We start from the raw sequence: 24027 nt of genomic DNA on the forward strand, positions 1-24027 counted from the left end.
CTGGTAACAATATCCCTACTCTGGAAGATATTCTTGCCTGGCTCACTTCCAAAATAAATAGTGAGACTATAATCCTAGGTGATGTCAACATAAACTGGTCTTCCATTGACTCAGCTACCCCTTCTCAAAGCATCAACCTATATCAATTCACACAGCTAATCAAAACTCCTACTAGACCAAATAAAGATTACACCACAGGTAGCATCCTTGACTGGATACTAGTCTCCCACCCAAACCAAGTTTCTGATAGTGGTACTCTCGCAGACTCCCTTATTGACCATCTCCCTGCCTACATATGCCATCCCCCCTCCACCATCCTCTTTCAACACAGACACATTACCACCCGCAACATGCAAAACTTCAACCCCCTAATTTTCTCTAATACCTTAAAACAGATAGACTGGAACCCTCTAAAGTCCCTCCTTTTAGATGCCGCAGTCTCACATTTCAATAGAATTTTCACTGATATACTTAACCACTTCGCCCCCAGTAGAACCAAAAGACTCAGATCCAAAACAGCCCCCTGACTAACTAAAGACACAAAACTACTTATGCATCACCGAGATAAAATTTGGAAATACTACCAAAAATGCAAAACTCCCATCTCTCTTGCCAAATACAAGCAACTGCAAAATCAAGTAAAAAAACAAATAGCCACTGACCGCAAATCCTACTATCTTAAACTTCAAAATAATCATAAAACCAACCCCAAAAAATTTTGGAATAGTATTTCATCAATATTATCCCCAGGCAAAAAAGAGAACCCTTGCCCTGACCCAGACACACCAGACCTCCACCTAGCTACCCAATCTAACTCCTTTTTCATTGACACCATAGGCAAACTCACCTCTTCTTTCCCTAACAACATCCCCAACTTAACTGATAACAAAAACTTAACATCCATGAACTCTAAGTCCTCCCCTTTTACTCTCAAATCCATTCCTACCCACATTATAAAAAAGCTCATACAAAAGTTAAAACCTTGCTCTAATGCCCCAGATGACATTCCATCCAAATTTCTCCAACTAGCTGCTAATGGCATAGCCTTTCCAATCAGCAACCTAATCAATCGCTCTATTCAGGAGTCCTATGTACCACACCTCTGGAAAAAAGTCTTCACCATCCCCCTCCATAAAGGAAGTACAAACTGTTCAATCTCCAACTTTCGCCCTATTGCTATCCTATCCCCTATCTCTAAGATACTCGAAAAATGTATTCACCTCCAACTATTACCCTACCTACTGGACAACCAACTACTAACTCCTACCCAGCAAGGGTTTATACCAGGACATAGCACCACCACTGCCCTTCTTTCCTTCCTTTAAATCATTAACTCTGCTTGTGTCTCTGGGAACATAGTTTATACGCTCCTCCTCGACTTATCTAAAGCTTCCAACACTGTCTCTCATGTGCTTCTACTTTCTAAACTCTCCCATCTTAATCTCTCCTCTACATCTATCAAATGGTTCTCCAGCAGGGAACAAGCTGTAAAATGGAACTACTGCACTTCCTCTTTCCTTCACACCCCAACAGGTGTACCCCAAGGCTTTATTTTGGGTCCTTTACTATTTAACATTTTCATCAATGACTTCCACCAAAAGATCCTCAATGTTAAACTTGTGCAATACGCAGATGACTCCACTATCATCTGCTCAGCCAAAACTCTTCCTTTACTAATAAACCTTATGCAAGAAGTCTTCTCCTCCACTGAGTCCTGGATGCTTGACAATCACCTAGCCCTGAATGCCTCCAAATCTAAAATAATGATCTTTACCCCTTCTAGACATACTGCTGCTGACAAAACATCCTTCTCTATATTAGGCTAAACAAAACAACTATTGAAATAGTTCCCCATACAAAACTTCTGGGCGTTCTTATCGATGACCAGCTAAAATTTGATATCCACCTACAAACCAATATTAAAAAGACTCATCAAAAACTTGGTATGCTTTATCAACACAGGCGCTACCTTTCTTTGTCTTCTAGACAATTCCTATCTACCACCTACCTCCTACCCTCCCTTTTGTATGGAGCTCCACTACTCTCTAACCTCCAATCATCCCTAAAATCTAAACTTTCCTCATGTTATAACAACATTTCAAAGTTTGCCACAGGATCCAAATCCTCTTCTCACCATTGCAACTTCCTACATGCTCTAAAATGGTTGGAAATCCCAAGCTACCTAAATTTCATTCAACTAACTACAGCACACAAGCTAATTTTCAAACCTTCTAACTATCCATCACTCTCCTCTTCCCTAAAACTTCAACAGTCACATAGAACACTTAGATCCACAAATCAGAACCTCTTAGAACTTTACAAGTCTTTACACGCACCAGGACAACTTCTACTATCATTCTCCCTTGCCAGGTTATGGAACTCTCTTCCCCTTATATTAGAACTACCTCTAACCTACCATCCTTTAAAACCCTACTCCACTCTCACCTCTACTCCCTCTGGGAGTGCTCCTGTACCCATCCTATCTGATTCCTGATACCTATCCCTATTCTATTCTACTCTAATCTCTGCCACTGCTTCAATTCATCTATCTAAAATTCCTTTGTCTAAATACATGTAGTGTATTAAATGATCATAAATGTATTGTTTTTGCTAATATCTTATAAGTGATTGACTCAGCTCATATATTTCAAGATATGTAAAATCTTGCCTTGCTCTATATTGAATGTTAAACTGTTGTTCTCATATGCTGTACTAATACATTGTATATTGTCTTTCTGTCTGGAGCTTTTCTCCTCGGGCCTCCATTGAAAATGGGCTACCTTGGCCCAATGGACTTTCCCGGTTAGCAAACTGAAATAAATAAATAAATCCCTAATGTATATCGTATACAGGTAGTGACAGAGTCTTTATGTAGCAGTACATCTAGTACAAACAGGAAAGTTGAAATGATTTGTGTGCATTTAGATGTATTAACAACTAACGTCTTTTTGTTTGGTGAACAATTGTTCCATCAAGTATCAGGTGTTGCTCTGGGAGTGCATGCATGTGTTTAGTTCAAGTAGCAATGGCAAAAGTTCTATTCTATAAATGTTTTGTTGGTGATATTGTCCTGATCTGGAAAGGGGATGAGACTGAACTATTAGATTATGTGCAGTTTCTAGAAACTACTACTGATTTTGAAGATTCAAGTTAAAATATTCCAGAACAGAGATTCATTTTTAGCTATAGCACTTAAAAATGATAACGGACAGGTTTCAACTAACATTTATAAGAAATAAGTTCAGGCTGGTAGATTTTTGTATAATTGTAGTATGCATCCCAAACATGTGTTTAAAGTGTTAGTGAAAAGCCAATATATGAGAATGTATAGACTCACTACTGATACAACGTTACGTAATCAGCAAATGGACATGCTAAAACAAGAATTTCAAGTGAGAGGTTATGATGAGAGCTTACTGAATGAAGCATCTGCTTATGTTAACAAAGAATGAAATGGTAAAGGTAAGCTATGCTTCTCCTCTAACTATACTTCAGGTGTCCAAAATGGGACTAATGCCAGGGTTAGGTATGTCATGTGATACAGTGTGATGACCAATGGTGTTCTTAATATTATTAGGAAGAATTGGGATTTACTGACTGCTGTGCCTGAACTAAATAAAATAATTGAGGACTTTCCAAGTTTTGCTTTTAAGAGATGTTCTAACTTGAAGCAAAAAATATGCTATAAAGAGATGTATAGAAATAAGAACGAATCTCTGAGCTTGGAAAGAAAAGGCACTATTGAATCCTATAAATGTGTCTTTTGTAAGCATATAGAAACTAAACCACGTGTAACCAGTATCTACAAGTACACAACAGGAAAAAATACAGGTTCCCAATGGTCAATAAAGGCAGAAAGAAGTGTCGTACGGATATTTTTCTGCCTTTATTGACAATTGAGAACCTGTATTTTTTCCTGTAGCATATAGAAACTGCCACTAGTTTTGAACATCCACAAACTAAACAAATATTTAAAAATTGCCAAACACAAAACCACACCAGCAACTAAGATTAACAGTGCATAGCAAAAATTCACTAATACAAGCAAACTCACGTAAATATAAAAACAATAGCAAACGAACCGAAACACGACCAGGGCAAAGTTTACCTTTTAATAAGTAATAAGCGCTTTTACAAGTATAACACTTGCTTCTTCAGACTAAACCTTGATAATAGTAGCACAAAATTTAAATACACTTAAAACATTTCAATTATCCAGTAAGGTTCCATAGTGAATAATTACATTATACAGCAAGTAGATGTCCAATACTTTTGCTTTAAAGACATATGCATATATACTGTTAACTTCTCACAATTAACTATTTTCATTGCTTTCATAGTGCTATGCACAATAGACACCTGTCCATACAGCATATATTCATTCACCTCATCATTTAAACTTGTAATACAGCATACATTATCATTTAAAAGCAGTACAAATTACAACTGCATACATCCAATGCTATCTACTATTATCTCAAGTTCCCTATATGGTCACAGTCTCACAGACTCTAATAAAGTTTTTCAGTTACATAAAAACCATCAAATGCCTCTAAAATATTTCTGTATATTCAGATCCCTTTTAAAAAAAACATGCTTTATATTGCTGAAACTTTTGCTGCATACAAATCAACGAGTTGCCTTACACGTTACGTAATACCTGAGGTAAAACATCTTCTTTCAATATGCGTAAAATGTACATATTTATTCACTATGTTTACATTCAATTTATATAGCACTAAATAATCCATATATTCGTTTATCTTATCATTTAAGTTTGTATTGCAGCATAAACTTTCATTTTAAAGACAATGACAAAGCATATATACATGCATTCAATGAGATCTACTATAAATACAAATTCCCTGTATGATCACAATTCAGAAACACTAAGAAACATCTCAATTACATAAAAACATCACTGGTTGTCTCTAAAAATGTTATATATATATATATATATATATATATATATATATATATATATATATATATATATACATTTTTGATCCATCAAATTCATACATTATTGAACTTCTGCTTTGCTAATATCAAAATCACTTTGCATGCTATGTAATTCCCAAGGTGAGAAACCTCTCCCTATAGATGACGTAAGCATGCGTGCTCATTCACAATGTTTGCATTCAAAAGATGAAGGGTTGGACAATCCATAGTGGCTACCGAACATCACTATGATGCAATAAACCCAGAATAAAATGAACATCATAAGTGTAAAAATAAAAATAAGCATAAATGCATGCCTTTATCATCCTATCTAAAGTTCAGCTATGCTCTAATATTTTAACATAAGTATATTAAGCATAAAGACTGCTGAAATAATAATGTTTTTATTTATTTATTGTATTTATTTTACATTTGTTGACTGGGTTTGTCTGGCTGAGCTATCGGCTCATTTTCAGCAGAGACCCGGGGAGAAAAGCTCCACAGTGAGATAAAATTATACATGAGATATAGAAACTCATACACATAAAAAAGAATTATACATTCAGGAGTACAGAAAAAGTTTCAAAAACATCTATACAATATTTGCAATGGTAGAGAAGTGATGTAGAGAAACCAAAGAGCACTATTGTGAGGCAAAACCTTTTAAAAAGGAAATGCACATCTAGGATGGACTCAGTAAACCAGCATAGAATAAACTTAAGATATACGATCAGAGGTATATAGACAGGGTTTGTGGTAATAAACATGGTATGAACTGGTGAGAGATAAGAGAGGAGAGACAGTAGCAGGTGTTGAGTAATATGGAGAGAAATGGGAGAAAAAATATTGAAGCAGAAAGATGAGAGAAGGGAGGTTGGGATCAGGGAAAAGAACAGATAAAAGGAAGCTGTTAGTGGACAGTGCAGGTGGAAGATTAGACAAGGAAGAAGGGGTGTGAAAGGAAGTAGTGGGAGGGTGTAGGTAAGATGGGCAGAGGAGAGAGAGGGGTGCTGGAGACTAAGGAGAAAGAGGGTCATGGGGGATGAGTGCAGTGGCAAGACCAGTTTTTCTTTAAGTAGTCACGACTGGCAGTTTTGAATTGTTTAGGGTGGTTAAGTGACCTAATTTCTAGGGGTAGTTTGTTCCAGGATGTGGCAGGGTTGTAATTATACAGTATTCAACCTGTTTTGGTCTTAGGTTTATAAATCTGTAGCAGGTCTTGGTCGGAGCTACGAAGTGGTCTAGCAGGAGAGTATTTGGATATAACTAAAGTAAGGCTAGGGCAGAAGGAGGGCAAATATAGAATGGAGTTGATAAGTTGTAGTAGATGAAGTTTGAGGAGGTGGGGAAATTCTAGCCAGTCTAGTTACTTAAGAGATATGCAGTGATGAGACTTATAGGTTTGATTTGCAGGGAATCTGGCCACCTTATTATAGGTAGTTTCTAGTTTGGTGAGGAGTGTGGAGTTCCGATTTGTGAATAATTGACAGCTGTATAATAGATCAGGAAGAAGAAATGCATGAGAGAGAGTTATTTTGGCCCTGTTGGTTAAGAATTTCTTGTTGCGGTAAAGGTGTCTGAGTTTCTGGTGTGTCTTTTTAATAGTGTTTGTGACATGTACATCAAATTTAAGCTGATCATCTATTATGACTCCTAGCAGTTTTGTGCTAGGTTCTACAGTAATTATTGTGTTGTTGCTAGACTGAATAGTAAAGGTAGATTTGAGATTAGAGAGGTTCTTAGGGAGAAAGAGAAAGAGCTTAGTTTTCTTTGGGTTAAGAAATAATTTGTTGTCACTGAACCATGTCTCTATGGTATTAAATGATGCTTGTGTAGTAGAGTGGAGGTTTGATGGATTGTCTGCAATGGTGATGACAGTAAAGTCATCAGTGTGTTGTATAAGTGTTGACTGGGAGCAAGAGGTGTGTAATAGAATGATGAAAATATTAAAGAGTAGAGGCCCAAGGATAGATCCTTGGGGGACTCCCATTTCCACAGTGGGGGGGGGGGTGATTGAGCAGAGAGACATTTGACTGATTGTTGGTGGTTTGAGAGGTAGCTTGAGAACCAGGAAATAAGAGAAGAGAAATTAAGGTTAGTTAGTTTGGCCAGGAGAAAAGGATGGGAGACAGTGTCAAAGGTTTTGGAGAGGTCCAGGAACAGGCAAGAGATAAGTTTATTGTTTTCATGAGCAAGAGATATAGTATTTATGAAGGATATTAGTGCAGTTGTGGTACTGTGTTTGGGATGAAAGCCGTGTTGTGTGTGTGTAAGTAGGTTTTCCTGAAGTAAGTAGTGCATAACCTGATTGTGAATACATTTTTCTAAAATTTCTACATCTATTTGCAGATAATACATTTTCTCAAATGCAAAGACATTATTAAATAGAACAATTCTCATAAATGTACTAACAACTCCTATGAGTTTGTCATCATATCTACTATATTCTTTCAAATAATATTTCATTGCCTGTACAAAGGTACCAATCAAACCTGCCCTAAAGACTAGACGATTTTATAGATAGTCTATTTTAAATAATATAAGACAACGAAAAATAGACAAACTGGATAAAGAAAACGAAAAAACCACGGAAACCTTGCTCCAGAACAATTCCTTCTTGGTTCCTGTAGCAGCTTTATTACTGCCGTTCCTAGCTGGAGCAAGGTTTCCGTGTTTTTTTTCGTTTTCTTTATCCTATTTTAAATAATATAATATTGCATGGGTAAATTGATGTTTATTGTCATCCAAACTGATGTGCTACTACAGTGTATAAAGTCCCCATTTATTTGTTGACTGTATGAATATATCTGACATCAGTCCAATAATTTTATGCTTCCTGCTATTCAAGATGCATCCTGGGATATTGTCAGGACCCATTGAGGCAGTATTTTTTTGCTTTTGATAGTGCTTTCAGAACTTGATCTTGCATGATTGTTGGTGGCGAGCCACTTTCACATATTTCATGTGAGATAGATGAAGATAGAGAAGGGTACAGTTTGAGCTGAATGTATCAGCTAGTAGGTTAGCTATATCCAGCTTTGGTGTAGATGACATCATTTACAATCAGCTCTGTACATAGTTGTATTGTGCTTCTGAGATTATGAACATGACTAAAAAAGGTAGTGTGATAGTCCTTTGCTTGGGTGGTTATTTTCACCTCATACTTGGCTTTAGTAGATTTAATTTAGCACCTGAGTTGCTTGTTTAATTTAACTGCTGTCCTGCAGGGCATCCTCTCTTCCCCTTAGGCACTTTCCTCCCTCCTTTCAGCTTTGGGAATCTTCCCAATAGACAGGACTGCAACAGTGAAACACAAAGAACATAGTACAGCTGTGTACACTTACCATAAATGTAGATGTTCAAATCTATTCACTGTTGCAGTCTTCTTTCCCTCCCACAAACCCCCTTAACCTATTATATAGGAAGATTCTATTTTGCTACTCAGCCAAAGGACCCCTCCTTCACTCCCTTCCTGTGTCAGGTTCTCCTTTGGAAACCCCCTATCTGCTTAGGGCTCCTCCTAGTTGAGGGCAAGAACACACTGGTATCATGACGCAGACTGGCTACTTTTATACCCGAATGTACTGACATCAGTCCAGGACATCTGCCAGCCTGGGAGTCGGAAAGAAATTTGTCTGCTAGTCGGGCAGGCCAAGGGCTTTCATGGCAGGAAATCCCAATAGTCAGGACTGCAACAGTGAAACACAAACAGCATTGGCTAGTTTAAACTTCTCACATGAGTGCAGAATGTGTTTACATCTGCATCATGGTCCTCCTTAAAGGAGAAGACATTGCCACCATAGATGTAAACATATTCCACACTCACAAGTGGAGTTTTTATTTTTATTTTATTTATTTATTTTTTTAATTCTTAATCAGTGAAGCCTCCTGGCAAGAGTGCCCCCTCCCCAGCCACTGGGCACTAGGCGGTTGTCTGTATTGCCTAGTGCAGGATCCGACTCCAGTTATAGAGGAAGTTGTATAGCTAGTCAATATGTGGTTCAGGACATGAAGAATCTCTATTGCATCATGCTGCTTTATCAGCCTTGATGTGTCAGATAATCCAAGGAGGTATGTCTCAAGTCACTGACACCACACGACTGAGTCATGCCAAGGACTTGAATGTGTGTGTGATCTGATGGATCCTGGCACCAGACAAGCAACTAACCATCATTCTTTCCTTGATCAGCTTGTTATGAGGTACATCAGTATATCTTGCAATGGCATCACCTATAACTAGAATGTTTGGTTTAGTGGATGTATGCTTTATGGAATTAAAACAGTGTAAGAAACTTCTCTGTGTGGAAGATTTTCAGTCCATATATTTCTAGTTAATCACTGTATATTAATCAGATCAGACAATAGTAGTAAAAGTAGCGAACGTAAACTTGTCAAGTCAAAACATAATAATACAAAATATATAATTCTACAGCATTACTAAGTATTTGAAAGTAATCCAAGCAAGGCAGGCAGTCTGTTTCTAGTCGAAAATCCTTTATTAAGTACACTGACAAGCGATCCAAGTAAAACAAAAATAGAGTAATAATTTCCTCACAAGCTTTCTAAATATATATATATATACTTTTTATCAGGCATGGGAGTGGTTTATTGTGTTGTAAAACAAAGTGTTATTGGTACACATGTTAAATTCACATCCCTTCCCCCATCAGTGTGACATTCAAGCTGGTCCTGCCCTACCTAGTAGCTGTCATAATAATATATAGCCCTAATGTACTTTAATGGTACATCTTATTTAACCAAATTATTAAGTAGATTATTAAGTCTGTGATTTTATACAAAGCAATATACTACATGGCTGGAAATATATCAACCTTAGTTCATTTTGCGATCAAAAATTATATATAAATATATACATATACATTTTGCATGTAAAAATCAGTTTCTATTTTCATAACCTATTGTTAACAAAGATCGCTTTCATCCTTCTAGACTTCTTCAGTTCTGTGTACAAGAACCCTAAAAACCTATATAATTGTATAATTAGTTAGTATTGTTATTACCATTATTTTGAATAAAGTGGAAAAAAGAGAACCAGAAAAAAATAAAAATAATATATGTATGATGATGGAAACAAAATATACACTTAAATTTCAAATGATTTAAAATGGTATTTAAAACCAATTTGTAGAAAAAATAAAATAAAATACAATTAGTCATGTAAACAATGTGGCAATTTTCTAAGTTCCAGTGCACTTTTAATTGAACAGTAGTAGTTTAGTCCAGGCTTTCTAAAAGAGTTCAGCTTTAATTGCCACATGAGTTCATGTTTCTCCAGAATATTCAGGATGTCTCCTTCAAGATCACCCATGTCTATGCAATCCAAGATCTGGAACTTAAAACCTGTGTGTCTTTTATGAAGAGAAAGGTGTTTGGCTAGTGCATTATTTTTGCATCCAGAGCAGATTTCTGACAGATGACATGAAATCCTTCGCTTGAGTTTATTTACAGTCTTGCCCACATAGAATGCATCACATTCATTGCACTGTGCCCCGTAAATTACTTTTTTAGTGTTACAGTCACCCCCTGCACTGGTTTTAATGATCTTCTTTAAACAAGGGCAATAAAAACCTTGCTGTATAAATATACAAAATGTACAATTAGTTTCACATCTTTTAGTGCTTTTCTCACATGGTCTAGGTTTAAATTCAACAAAACTTCTAATATTCCTGGCCTTCCTATAAACAAATGATGGGGCTTCACCTAAGATGTTAATCAGAAAAGGGTTTCCTGTGACAATGTCCCAGTTTTCTTCAATAATATTTTTGATACTGTGATAATCCAAAGTGTATGTCAGGATGCAGCTATTTTTGCATTTGTTATTCTCTGTGGGATTACTTAACATTTTTCTACTGGGGAGGTTGAGTGAAGGTGCTTCAGTCCTTTTCAGTTCTATAATGGGTTCCAGGATGTTTTTTAACATCTGACTTTCATAGCCTCTCACTAGAAAATCATTCTCTAAGTTGTTCAGGTTTCTCAAAAGCCACACAAGAACAGAGAAGACCCACCTTATAGACCGGTGGTAGCAAGTGGAGGTTCCCTTACTGAAGCCACAGCCATTTACCTTGATTACTTGCTGAAACCTCTAGCAGAAAAGAATAAGTCATACATAAGATATTCAATGGATTTTTTTGAAGAAAATAAAAAACATTACAGTGGAAGCTGACAGTATTTTGGTAACTATTGATGTGGAATTCTTGTACACAGTGCTCCCTTACAATTACTGTATAACAGCAGCTATGGAGTCTTTTAAGAAACATAATCAGGGTACACAGGCACAACTGCAAAAGTTAAGCAAGCTCATTAATCTTGTACTGGACTTCAATTTCTTTACTTTCAATGGCAAACACTACAAACAAAAAACTGGTATAGCAATGGGGGCTGCCATGGCTCCCAGCATAGCTAACATAACCCTCGGCAAATGGGAGGAGGACTTTGTGTTAAACAACACAGACTACATGCAGCATATCACATGCTATTTACGTTTTATTGACGATGTCTTTATTGAGTGGGAAGGTGACACCTTGCAGCTTGGAGATTTTATCACTTACCTCAATCAAACAACCCCCTTCCTGAAGTTTACCTCTTCCCATATCTGTACTTCAACCACTTTCTTAGATATGCAGATTTCCAAGGACACCAACAATAACAGAATCACCACTGATCTATTCAGAAAACCAACGAGGGTTAACTTATTACTCCACAGTAAAAGTCTACATCCTACAAAAACCAAGTATAATCTAGTGAAATCCCAAGGCTATAGATTAGCTCGAATTACCACAGAGATGGAACCATTTTTGAGAAACCTGAACAACTTAGAGAATGATTTTCTAGTGAGAGGCTATGAAAGTCAGATGTTAAAAAACATCCTGGACCCCATCATTAGTTTATAGGAATCCAGGAATATTAGAAGTTTTGTTGAATTTAAACCTAGACCATGTGAGAAAAGCACTAAAAGATGTGAAACTAATTGTACATTTTGTATATTTATACAGCAAGGTGATAGTTTTTATTGCCCTTATTTAAAGAAGATCATTAAAACCAGTGCAGGGGGTGACTGCAACACTAAAAAAGTAATTTACAGGGCACAGTGCAAATCCGCTCTGGATGTAAAAATAATGCACTAGCCAAACACCATTCTCTTCATAAAAGACACACGGGTTTTAAGTTCCAGATCCTGGATCGCATAGACATGGGTGATCTTGAAGGAGACATCCTGAATATTCTGGAGAAACATGAACTCATGTGGCAATTAAAGCTGAACTCTTTTAGAAAGCCTGGACTAAACTACTACTATTCAATTAAAAGTGCACTGGAACTTAGAAAATTGCCACATTGTTTACATGACTAATTGTATTTTATTTTATTTTTTTCTACAAATTGGTTTTAAATACCATTTTAAATCATTTGAAATTTAAGTGTATATTTTGTTTCCATCATCATACATATATTATTTTTATTTTTTTCTGGTTCTCTTTTTTCCACTTTATTCAAAATGATGGTAATAACAATAGTAACTAATTATACAATTATATAGGTTTTTAGGGTTCTTGTACACAGACCTGAAGAAGTCTAGAAGGACGAAAGTGATCTTTGTTAACAATAGGTTATGAAAATAGAAACTGATTTTTACATGCAAAATGTATATGTATATATTTATATATAATTTTGATCAAAATGAACTAAGGTTGATATATTTCCAGCCATGTAGTATATTTCCTTGTATAAAATCACAGACTTAATAATCTACTTAATAATTTGGTTAAATAAGATGTACCATTAAAGTACATTAGGGCTATATATTATTATAACAGCTACTAGGTAGGGCAGGACCAGCTCGAATGTCACACTGATGGGGGAAGGGATGTGAATTTAACATGTGTACCAATAACACTTTGTTTTACAGCACAATAAACCACTCCCATGCCTGATAAAAATTATATATATATTTAGAAAGCTTGTGAGGAAATTATTACTCTATTTTTGTTTTACTTGGATCGCTTGTCTATGTACTTAAAGGATTTTCGACTGGAAACAGACTGCCTGCCTTGCTTGGATTACTTGCACTATGATGTTTTATTCAAGATTCCTGTTAGAAAATTTACTTTTGAATACTTAGTAATGCTGTAGAATTATATATTTTCTATTATTACTTTTTGACTTGACGAGTTTATGTTCACTACTTCTACTACTATTGTCTGATCTGATTGATATACAGTGATTAACTTGAAATATACGGACTGAAAATCTTCCACACAGAGAAGTTTCTTGCACTGTTTTGTTTTTAGACCCACTACACTTTAGTGGGTTGTTTTGAGACTTCGGGGATACCATGGAGATTACTTGTTCTTTATGGAATTAACATCCATGATTCTGGGAATCCTTGTGCTACGCGAGGTGTTAGGCTTAACAGGTGAATAGTGTTGCTGAGGGTGCTTTGCATTTCAGAGGTGTTTGAGATTTAGGCAAGTTAATCTTTAGAACCTCCTCAACATATGAATGATTATGTGTAGCATGATGTCTGCAATGAGGTGTGGTGTATGTGGTGTGATGAGGTGGTGTGTGTGGTGTGTGATGCTGTGTCGTTTATGTGGTGTATGATGAGGTGTGTTGTGTGATGAGGTGTGATGTGTACTGTGTGATGAGGTGTGGTTTATATGGTGTACTGCTGATGATCATGATGCCAGTGCTCTAAATGTGCAAGGTTTTAGTTTCCAATGTTATCATATATGTACATCTCTCACATACTGTGTTATGCTGAGTAAATGATGATTGTCAGAAAACATGACACAATCCTTATAATCTCAATTGGCTGGCTACAGAAGTTGTGCGGAACTGGTCCATAGCTTAGACAGGAATAATTTAGGAGGCTGGGGGTACTATAACAGCTTTGAGTTAAGTTGGTGTTGAGATGCAGGGCTTAGTTTAGATAGACATTAATGAGTAGAGAAGAGTGTCTAATTTCTTAGGATGGGATGTACAGATATCCTGGGCAACCTTTACTGCAGCTCAGAATGTGATTTATCTTACTCAGTGCAAGTTACCAAAGCCTCAGGTTTAGATTGCTAACATTGTATGGACTGAAACTGAAGAGGTTTCCCATAGAGAAAAAGGCTTTTGCATAGCCTATCTACTACAGAGTAACTCCAAGAGTAGCTGAGTGCTGAGATTTTGGGTTCAATTGGATAGTAAAGTATCTTAAAACAATAATGCTGTGGGATTTGGGCATTTAATTTTTGAGGATGTGGCTTCTAGCATGTCCTCAACTGTTTTTGAAGAAGAGATTGAGAGGAAGTAGAAATCACCTTTAAGAATGTTAGATGATTACCTATCCTACATCCACAGAGCATCCATTAAAGATTGTGTTGCATGATGAAAGTTATGTGCATAATGAATCCTCCCCCTGTTCATTTGCTGGGCCTGAAACTTCTGAATAGGTGGTAATCCTGGCCTAGTGTTGATGGAAGACAGGTTTCTAATTTAAGCTAGATTGCATTGACTGTGGCAAGGTTTTCTTACTTACTAGGCTATGTAGACTAATGGTGTGACATCTGGTTAATATCCCACCAGACTGCCACCAGTAATGTGATGTCCCCCACTTAATACCAGGGCCAGTAATTAAGGAGCCTCAATCCTCACCACTGACTCCAGTGTTGGACCATCACGGAAAACACCAGAGCACAGAGCACACAAGAGTAAAATTCCACAATTTCCTTTAAGAGCACAACAGGATGCTTTGTTTCCTGGGACAGGACTATATACCTCTGTCCACCCCAAATGTAATCCCTTATCATACACTTCAGAGCAATGTGTTCCAGTTTAAGACCTCTGACTCACTCACACTCAAAATAAATGTATATCTCATGTACTCTAACACTTATAGGAAGCCTGACACAGATTTCCAGTTGTGTCCCTTACCCAATAAAAATGGTAAACTCTGCCACCGGAGACAGACAGGTCTACACACCCTTCAAAAGTTGGTCAATTATTAAAAATCAAATATCAAAATAAATGAAACAGCCAGGCATTCAGGGTAACCTGGGGAGTATCAAATAGACATAAACACTCTCCAGTCTCTAAAGAACATACTGATTGTCCAGCCACAATATAAAGTAATGAAAAACATGTCATAATAAGTAAAATGATTACAAGAATGTAAATCAATAATTTTCAATGAACACCAGAATTTAATCCCCAGAAATGTAAAATTAAACTGTAGGATAGAAGTCCATCATTTTAGAACAAAAAAAAATAACTAAACTTTTCTAATCTAACTATAGAATATTGTTCCTAGGGTTGCCACCTTTTCAAATGCCCAAAGTGGGACATTTTTGGTACAAACGTCAGATTTTGCAGGACGAAACATCCTCACGACCAGTACAATGGACAGAACTTCACTTTTTTGCCTAAATAAAACCTTATTCTTGTACCATTTTAGTTGTGTATTCTGTTTCTTATAACATTTAGGTGTTTCAGATACAGAATAACTGTTTTATGCAACTATTACATAAAATATAGGAAATATTTTTGTCCTAAAATCTCAGGACATTTGCCATTTTTTCAATTTTTTCCAGGACACAACTATCCAAAGAGGGACTGTCCCTCGCAAAGTGGGACAGGTGGTAACTCTAACTGTCCCTGATCTAATCTAAAACATAACAGCAAGGCAAAGGCAGGCTTACAGTTTTCGGTGAGTCCTTTTTGGGTATCCACTGTACAGCACTGTAACTGACTGCAACTGTTAATAACTGCCCTTCAATTGACTTCAGCAATCTCTTTTATACTCCAGGTTAACAGTCATAACTGTCTTATTTTGAAAAATAACAATCAGCTGTTTGAAAAAGTTATTTTTCCTGTCCATCATCTGTTCAAATAATCACATAGCAACCAGGAACATTCGAATGACATCACCTACTGATTGGCTAATTCTCCAGTTTGTACTTTAGAATCTCCCTCACAAACATGTGCAATTAGAAATGTATCAAAACATTGACAGATTCTTTAAACATTTTGTACTGACAGGGAAATACTCAATATTTTAAAAACTTATTTACATTTTCACAATTAGACATGCTGGCATACAACACAAGTTAATTTGAGAATATACAAGAATCTCCTGCCAGACATGCTAACACAGATGACAGTGTATTCATTTTCTTCACTTTTCTCCCCCCCCCCCCCAATGACTCAAGCATAATTTTCAAGTGACCCTTCAAAACTGATGCTTGAGAAAATGGGATCTACCTGGGAATATTAACTCACTCCCTGGACAATCCATTTGCAATGGCATTATTAAACCCACTGCAATGTTGTATGGTCATATCATATGCTTGCAATCCAGATTCCAGTTCAGTAACTTGGCATTTTGCTTACTGACCCTATTAAGCCATGTTAAAAGGGTTATGATCTGTGAGTACAGTGAATTTTCTCCCACAAAGATAGGGCTGCAGCTTTTGCAATATCCACACTATGGCAAAACGTGCTTTCTCCATGGCTGCATAACACTCCTCTCCAGGTTGGAGTCTATGGCTCAGATATACCACTGGGTGCTCTTCTCCTTCTGTGGAAACTTGGTTAAGTACAGCCTCCACCCCATAATTTGAAACATCTACCTGTACAATATATTCTTTATTGTGATCTGGGATGGCTAATACTGGGGGTCTTTCCAAAAGTTTTTAGAATACCTGTTCATAATCTGTGGTCCACACTACCTTGTCCACTTTATTCTTCCTAGTTAGGTCACTAAGGGGTGCAACTATGGTACTGTAATTGGGCACAAATTTTCTATTGTACCCTGCTGCCACTAGAAATGCTCTCACTTGTTTCTTAGTAACAGGAACTGGTCACGCTTGAATAGCTTCCACCTTGACAGGTTCTGGCCTAATTTTACCATTTCCCCTTTGTGTCCTAAGTAAGTGACCTCTGCCACACCCACTTGCCCTACTATCTATCCAAGACCTCCCTAACATGATGAAGATGTTGCTGCCAGGAATGGCTGTAAATAGCAATGTCATCCAAGTATGCTAGAGCATATTCCCCTGCTCTTACCATGATACAGTCTACCAGCCTCTGTAAAGTTTCTGGGGTATTTTCCATTCCAAATAGCATCCTAGTAAATTCATACAATCCATAAGGGATTGCAAAAGCTGACCTTTCTCTAGCAGTAGAAGTCAAGGGTTCCTGCCAGTATCCCTTAGTCAAATCAATAGTGGTCAGACACAGCCCCCACCCAGCTGTTCTAGGCATGGGGTAGGCATCTGACTCCATGCAGCTATTTATTTTCTGGTAGTCTACACAGAATCTCACACTCCCATCCTTCTTTGGTACTAGCACTACTGGGGAAGCCCAGATACTGTTAGACTCTTGAATTACCCCCTGTTCTAGCATTTCCCTTATTTCTTCTTTCAGAATCTGCTTCACTCTCTCAGGTACTCTATAAGGAACCAGCTTAATAGGTTTTTGGGGTCTTGTGCCCACATGGTGCTGCACCAAGTCAGTACATCCAGATTTCTCTGTGAACATATCCCCAAATTCCTGCAATACCATTTTATCTCCAGGACTTGATTAGGAGTTAACTGCTGCAATATGGTGATCTCTTCCACAGAGGTGTTAATCCTAGCCTCACTTAAAAGATTGCTTACCATATCCCTTTCAGACTCTTCCTGCCATCCACTACAAATGCACAATACTAGTCCCTCCCTGTCATGATAGGGTTTCATCATATTCACATGGTACAGTTTGTGCCCTTGTCTCCTACATACCAAATTTACCATGTAGTTCATGTCATTGATTTTCAACACCACCTCAAAGGGCCCCTCCTAAGTTGCTTGTAACTTATGTCTAACAGGAATAAGTACCATCACCTTCTGTCCCTCAGCATACTCTCAGGCTCGAGCATTCCTGTCATACCACACCTTCTTTTGTTGCTGGGCCACTGCTAGGTTCTCTTGAGCTAAACCCATGAGCTCCTTAAGTCTTGTCTGAAAGTTGAGAACATAAGCCACAACAGACTCCTTGTGAGATTCACTCTCATCTTCCCACTGGTCTCGAATTAAATCTAAAGGCCCCCTCACCCTATGCCTGTATAACAACTCAAAGGGTGAAAAACCTGTAGATTCCTGTGGTACTTCCCTGTACACAAATAACAGATGGGGAAAACACTTGTCCCACTCCCTTCTAAACTGGTCTGCAAATGCCCGCAGCACAGTCTTCAATGTCAGGTTTAACTTCTCCACAAGACCATTAGTCTAGGGATGGTAGGGGGTGGTCTTTAGATGTTTCACCCCACAACACTTCCACAGACAATTCAGCAGGTCTAATATGAAGTTGGCACCTCACTCAGTCAATATTTCCCATAGAAAACCTACTCTGCTGAAGATGTCTGGCAAAGCATTTGCCACCTTCTCTGTCTCAACAGATGACAGATCCAATGCCTCAGGATATCTGGTAGCATAGTCTACTACCACCAAGATGTATTTCTTTCCTGTAGAACTTGGAGTACTCAGGGGTCCCACAATATCCAGGGCCACTCTCTGAAATGGCTCTTTGATAACAACCAGATGCATTAACAGAGCCTTAGCCTTGTACCCTGCTTTACCAACTTTTTGGCATTGTTCACAAGTCCTATAATATCCTACCACATCCCCCACAATCCCAGGCCAATAGATATTTTGCATAATACATGTCTTAGTATGTCTTATGCCCATATGACCTGAGAAAGGAATGTCATGTGCTATGGCTAAAAGTGGTAGATGGTAAGCTCCAGACACTACCAACTGCCATACTTCTGCACTGTCAAGCCCACCTCCAGGAGCCCACTGTCTATACAACAAACCTTTTTCCAGTATACAGACTCCCCTCTTCCTTGAGCCTCAGGTGCCTCCTTAGCCATCTCCCTCAAGCTTGGTAACATAGGAGCTGTAAGCTGAGCCTGTCTCAACTCTACCTTTGTGACCTTCCCCAGCTCCCCTTCTGCAGGAAGCCTAGTCACGTCTGACAGCTGCACCTCGCTGTCACTCTGGGCATCCCCACTCACCTCTGTCCTCACAGTCACCATGTCCAAGGGAACATCAGTACCCACCAGCAGCTGTAGCTCACATTAAGACTTACTGTTGCCAGATAGCACCTTCTCTAAAACAGCCACCACACCAGTCCCAGCTTCAGGTATGAGATCTTTCTGGGTCTCTCCCAGACTACCAGACCTACATGCCTTTCTCCAAGCCTGGCTGTGTGGCACTGCATGTACACAAGGTACTGCATCATCAAAGTCATTCCCTATCAGGACATCTGCAGGAATATCCTCAAACACGACTACTTGCTTGCTTCCTCTTCCACCCTCCCAAATCAAGATGAACCCTAGCCAAACGTATTTGGAACAGGGTCCCTCCCAACACTCTGGCTGGAGTGGACTGCCCAAGCAAGCACTGCTCTTCTCTAACCACTGCAGGCCTCATAGTGGTTATATCAGAATCTGCGTCCCTCTTAGCAGTTACCTGTTTACCATCTACTAAGATAGGATATCAATTTTGATGATAATTTGCCACCCTAGTTGTTTCTAAACAACTTACCACTGGTAGTTTGTCATTCATACTTACTGATTCCCTCGCCTCCTGTTTTTCACCTTGTCTCGATGGACATTTGGCTGCTATGTGCCCCCTCTGGTTACACTTGAAACATCTAATCCCGAACTGTGCACTTGGATTAGTAATTTCACCCATTACTGGTGTACTCTGTTAGGAGTAGTTTTGACTGCCCCCCCCATGGGTTCTCTTATGTCCATGCTCAGCACTGGGTATCCCTTTCTTATGCAGTGGTGCTCTGCTTGCTAAGTAGAAATCCCCTTTTCTTCACAACTCCTTTGCAGAGTTATACTCACTGTCTGCTAACCAGACTCTCATGTCATCAGGCAATGTACTGAGGGCTTGTTCCCACACCAAAAGGTCTGCCAGTCCCTCAAAAGTGGTGATCTGACACACACTCACCCAACTGTGAAAGTAAGTACTTAAGTCAGCAATATAATCACGTACACTTTCATCTGCCTTGTGTCTATGTTCACAAAGCTTTTTTCTATATGCCTCAGGTGTAAGTTTGAAACAGTCAAGCAAGCAACATTTCATTTTGTCATAATTCAAACAATCTACATAATTTAACTTTGGTGCAGCCTGAACAACTTTACCATGGAGTAAGGGAGTCAGGAGCCGAACCCAGAGCTCATGGTCAACATCATATTGTCTACATACCCTCTCAAAAATATGAATAAAACTATCAAAGCCATCCCCATCCCTGTACTGAAGGAAAAGGTTTACTGACCTTTGCAGCTTCTGGAGTCTAGTTATTGCCTTCCCCATTACCTCCATGACCCTCTCAAAGGGTCTGAAGCTCCATTTCATGCCACCACTGTCTCTTGTTGTCCTCAGCTTCAAAACACCTCAGTCTCTCTGCTGATTCCAGTTCAAGACGTTTGGTTTCCAATTCATGTTGATGCTGTTTCTTCTCAGCTTCCAGACGTTGGGTCTCCAGGCACAGTTTCTCCTCAGTCTCTAGATGTCACCTTTGCTTCTCTGCCTCCAGTTCATATTGGCGCCACTTCTCCTCAGCCTCCAGTTCCAATCTCCTTAACTCCAGATGGATTCTCAGGTCCTCTGAAGAAAATGTGGACTGTCCCATCTCTGCAGGATGCTCATCACCAACACCAAACTGGATATCCTCCGAATGGCTGGTCTGAGCTGTGGCTGCAACCAAGGCTGAAATCATTGCTTCCTTGGTCAGGTTAGCATGCACCAATCCTCTGGCTTCACACTCCTTAGCCAACTGGATCTTTGTCAGCTTGATAAAATCTTTAGCTAACATCCTTGCCTACTATCCCTGACTGTCTAACTAAAAAATAAATAAATAAAAATGTGGTGGATTGAAATTCTGAATGTTTACCAGCAGCCTGTCAAGAGTGCATACCTTAATGACAACTACCCACGGGCTACTGAAATCCAATTAAAAATCCCACAAAGCTGCCAACAATAATGTTACGTTCGGTTAATATCTCACAGACTGCCACAATAATGTGATGTCACCAACTTAAAACCCAAGGTCAGTAATTAAGGAGCATCAGTCCTCACCACTGACTGTTGTGTGGCAGTGATACAGAAAACACCAGGGCACAGATCACACAAGAGTAAAATTCCACAATTTCCCTTACGAGCACAACAGGAAGATATTTCTATTTCCTGGGACTGGACTGTATAACTATGTCCACCCCAAATGTAATCCCTTGTCATACACTTCAGAGCAATGTGTTCCAGTTTAAGACCTCTGACTCACTCACACTCAAAATAAATTTAAATCTCACACACTCTAACACTTATGGGAAAACTGACACAGATTTTCAGCTGTGTTCCCACCCAATACAAATGGTAAATGCTGCCACCAGAGACAGACAGGGCTACACACCCTTCAAAGGGTGATCAATTATTAAAAATTAAATATCAAAATAAATGATAACTATGGCCAGAAGCAGCCAGGCATTCGAGATGACCCGGGAGTATCAAACAGGCATAAACACTCTCGAATCTCTAAAGAACACACTGATTGTCCATCCACAGTATAAAGTAATGAAAAACATTTAATAATAAGTAAAATGATTACAAGAATGTAAATCAATAATTTTCAAGAAACACCAGAATTCAATCACCAGAAATGTAAAATGAAACTGTAGAATAGAAGTCCATCATTTTAGAAAACAACTCTATCTAAATAACTAAACTTTCCTAGTCTACCTAGAGAATACCATCCCTGATCTAATCTAAAATATAACAGCAAGGCAAAGGCAGGTTTACAGTTTTTGGTGAGTCTTTTTTCAGATATCCACTGCACAGCACTGTAACTGACTGCAACTCGTAACTAACTGCCCTTCAAATGACTTCAGCAGTCTCTTTTCTAGTCTAGGTTAACAGTCCCAACTGTCTTATTTTAGAAATAACAATCAGCTGTTTGAAAAAGTTATTTTTCCTGTCAGTCATCTGTTTAAATAATCACATAGCAACCAGGAGCATTCTAATGACATCACCTACTGATCAGCTGATTCTCCACAGAGACTTTGTACTTTAGAACTGATCAGCTGATTCTCCACAGACAGTTTGTACTTTAGAATCTCCCTCACAAACATGTGCAATTAGAAATGTATCAAAACACTGACAGATTCTTTAAACATTTTGTATAAACAGGGAAATACTCAACATTTTAAAAAATGTATTTGCACAATTAGACATGCTGGCAAACAATACAAGTTAATCTGAGAATATACAAAAATCTCCTGCCAGACATACTAACACATATGACAGTGTTTTCATTTTCTTCACAAATGGCTTCAAGCTTTAAATCTTTGCTTGTGATTAGTAGACCCTCATATCTGTGAACTACTGTGAATGCTTACAGATTAGGGACTTTTGAACCAAAGGAGAGCTTGCTGAGATTATTGTAGATATAGATGATGCAAAGAGGTGGGTAGTTTATTCTTGATACAAAGGAAAGATCTGTCAAGACTAGGGGGTGGAAGAATTTGAGTAATTTTACTTATTTAGAGGGTTCTGTTACTATATAGTGAAAGATTTTGCAATTTGTAGTTCTAAGTGTAGATTATTATTGGGATAGAAATTAAACTGGGAAGGATTAAGGTGGAGACAGTGTGGATACTGTGTAAAATATAAAGAACTAGTATTGTACTCTAATGTATAATATGGAAATAACTATTAAAACATGCAGGAGCTTGACAGCTTGAAAAATAGTAATTACAGATTTAAAGCTTGTGTTTTGTTGCTTTCATAAAGCACAGCTACACTGATTCCATGGATGCTCAGGTTCAGTTTTTGTTTTGGTGTATTTCTGTACTTAAAAAGGTCCTTTATTATGACATATGAGATGTGTGGAATAATAGGATCTTGAAAAGTATTTATTGTTCAGAGAAAGTTATGTCTGAAAGTGAGAGTTAAAATCTGATTCAGTATTCTGATCTTGTCTGAAACCACTGTATTTATTTTTGTAGACCAAATGCATATCCATTGTATTGCCTCTTATTATTGTCCTGACATTTTTCATTTGTTTTACAGTTGTGGTTGTTTTGGCGTTTGCTATTTGCTGGCTACCATTCCACATTGGCAGGATCATCTTCTGCACAATTGACAGTATCTCAATGGTTTACTTCAGTCAGTACTTCAATATGATATCCATGCAACTTTTCTATCTGAGTGCCTCCATCAACCCAATACTTTACAACCTGCTCTCCAAAAAGTACAGAACTGCAGCCCATAAACTCATGCTCTCCAGTCGGTCAAGTTGGAGGCATTTTCTTATTTCTAGGGAGGAAACTGCTATCAGTACTGAAGTGAGCACCACTATATAAGAAGACTGCATTAATTAATATTCTATAAACTTATTTCTTAAAATGACTAAAGGAAACATAACCCTTGAAGATTGACTGGATGAACATAGCACAGGCACATCTACAAACAGTAGTTCAACTTGTTGTACTAGTGAATGCCAATAATACAAATTGCCTGCTTTCATAACCAGAAAAAAAACTGTCTTCTGCATAGTAAAGCTTCGGTACAAGCATGTGATAATGGGTATTAAAGAAGCTATTAAGCATATGTGCTTCTTGACAGTAATCAAAGGGTGACTTGTATGTTTTGTCATGTCTGTGCAAATGCTGATATAACTAGGCCAGGAGTTAAAGATCAACAGATGGATTTTGGTTCCCCTGCAATGAAATGGGTTGGAATATAAACATTTAGGGACTCATAATCTCCATGCAGGAACGGTATGGAGTACCTGTGTCCTTCCAAAGAAAATGTTTTTGTTTGTTTATTGTTCACACTTTCTGTACAAACTGTTGGCCTCAGCATTTTTATTTATTGATTATTTTATTTAATGTTTGTTGACCGGAAAAGTCACAATGGGCACAAACCATTTTTCAGTGAAGGCCCAGGGGGAAAGCTCCATACAGAATAAAGGTTGTTGCAAGTAGCAAACTATACAAAATATAAGCTCATGCAGTAGAGTTACATACAAGGATAACAA

At 38.1% G+C, this 24027-nt stretch overlaps 1 protein-coding gene across 1 annotated transcript in view; it reads left to right on the forward strand.

Moving 5' to 3' along the window:
• Positions 1-23350, forward strand: part of MLNR (motilin receptor) — a 373900-nt gene extending 350550 nt beyond the window's left edge. Inside the window, exon 2 of the mRNA XM_044072872.1 lies at positions 23058-23350. Within this exon, the coding sequence (XP_043928807.1) occupies positions 23058-23350 (293 nt within the window). The remainder of the gene's footprint in view (positions 1-23057) is intronic.
• Positions 23351-24027: the final 677 nt, after the last annotated feature.

Source organism: Protopterus annectens, chromosome 5.part1 (assembly GCF_019279795.1).
Source record: "Protopterus annectens isolate FY-2018-M chromosome 5.part1, PAN1.0, whole genome shotgun sequence".
In the NCBI taxonomy this organism is placed as follows: domain Eukaryota; kingdom Metazoa; phylum Chordata; order Ceratodontiformes; family Protopteridae; genus Protopterus; species Protopterus annectens.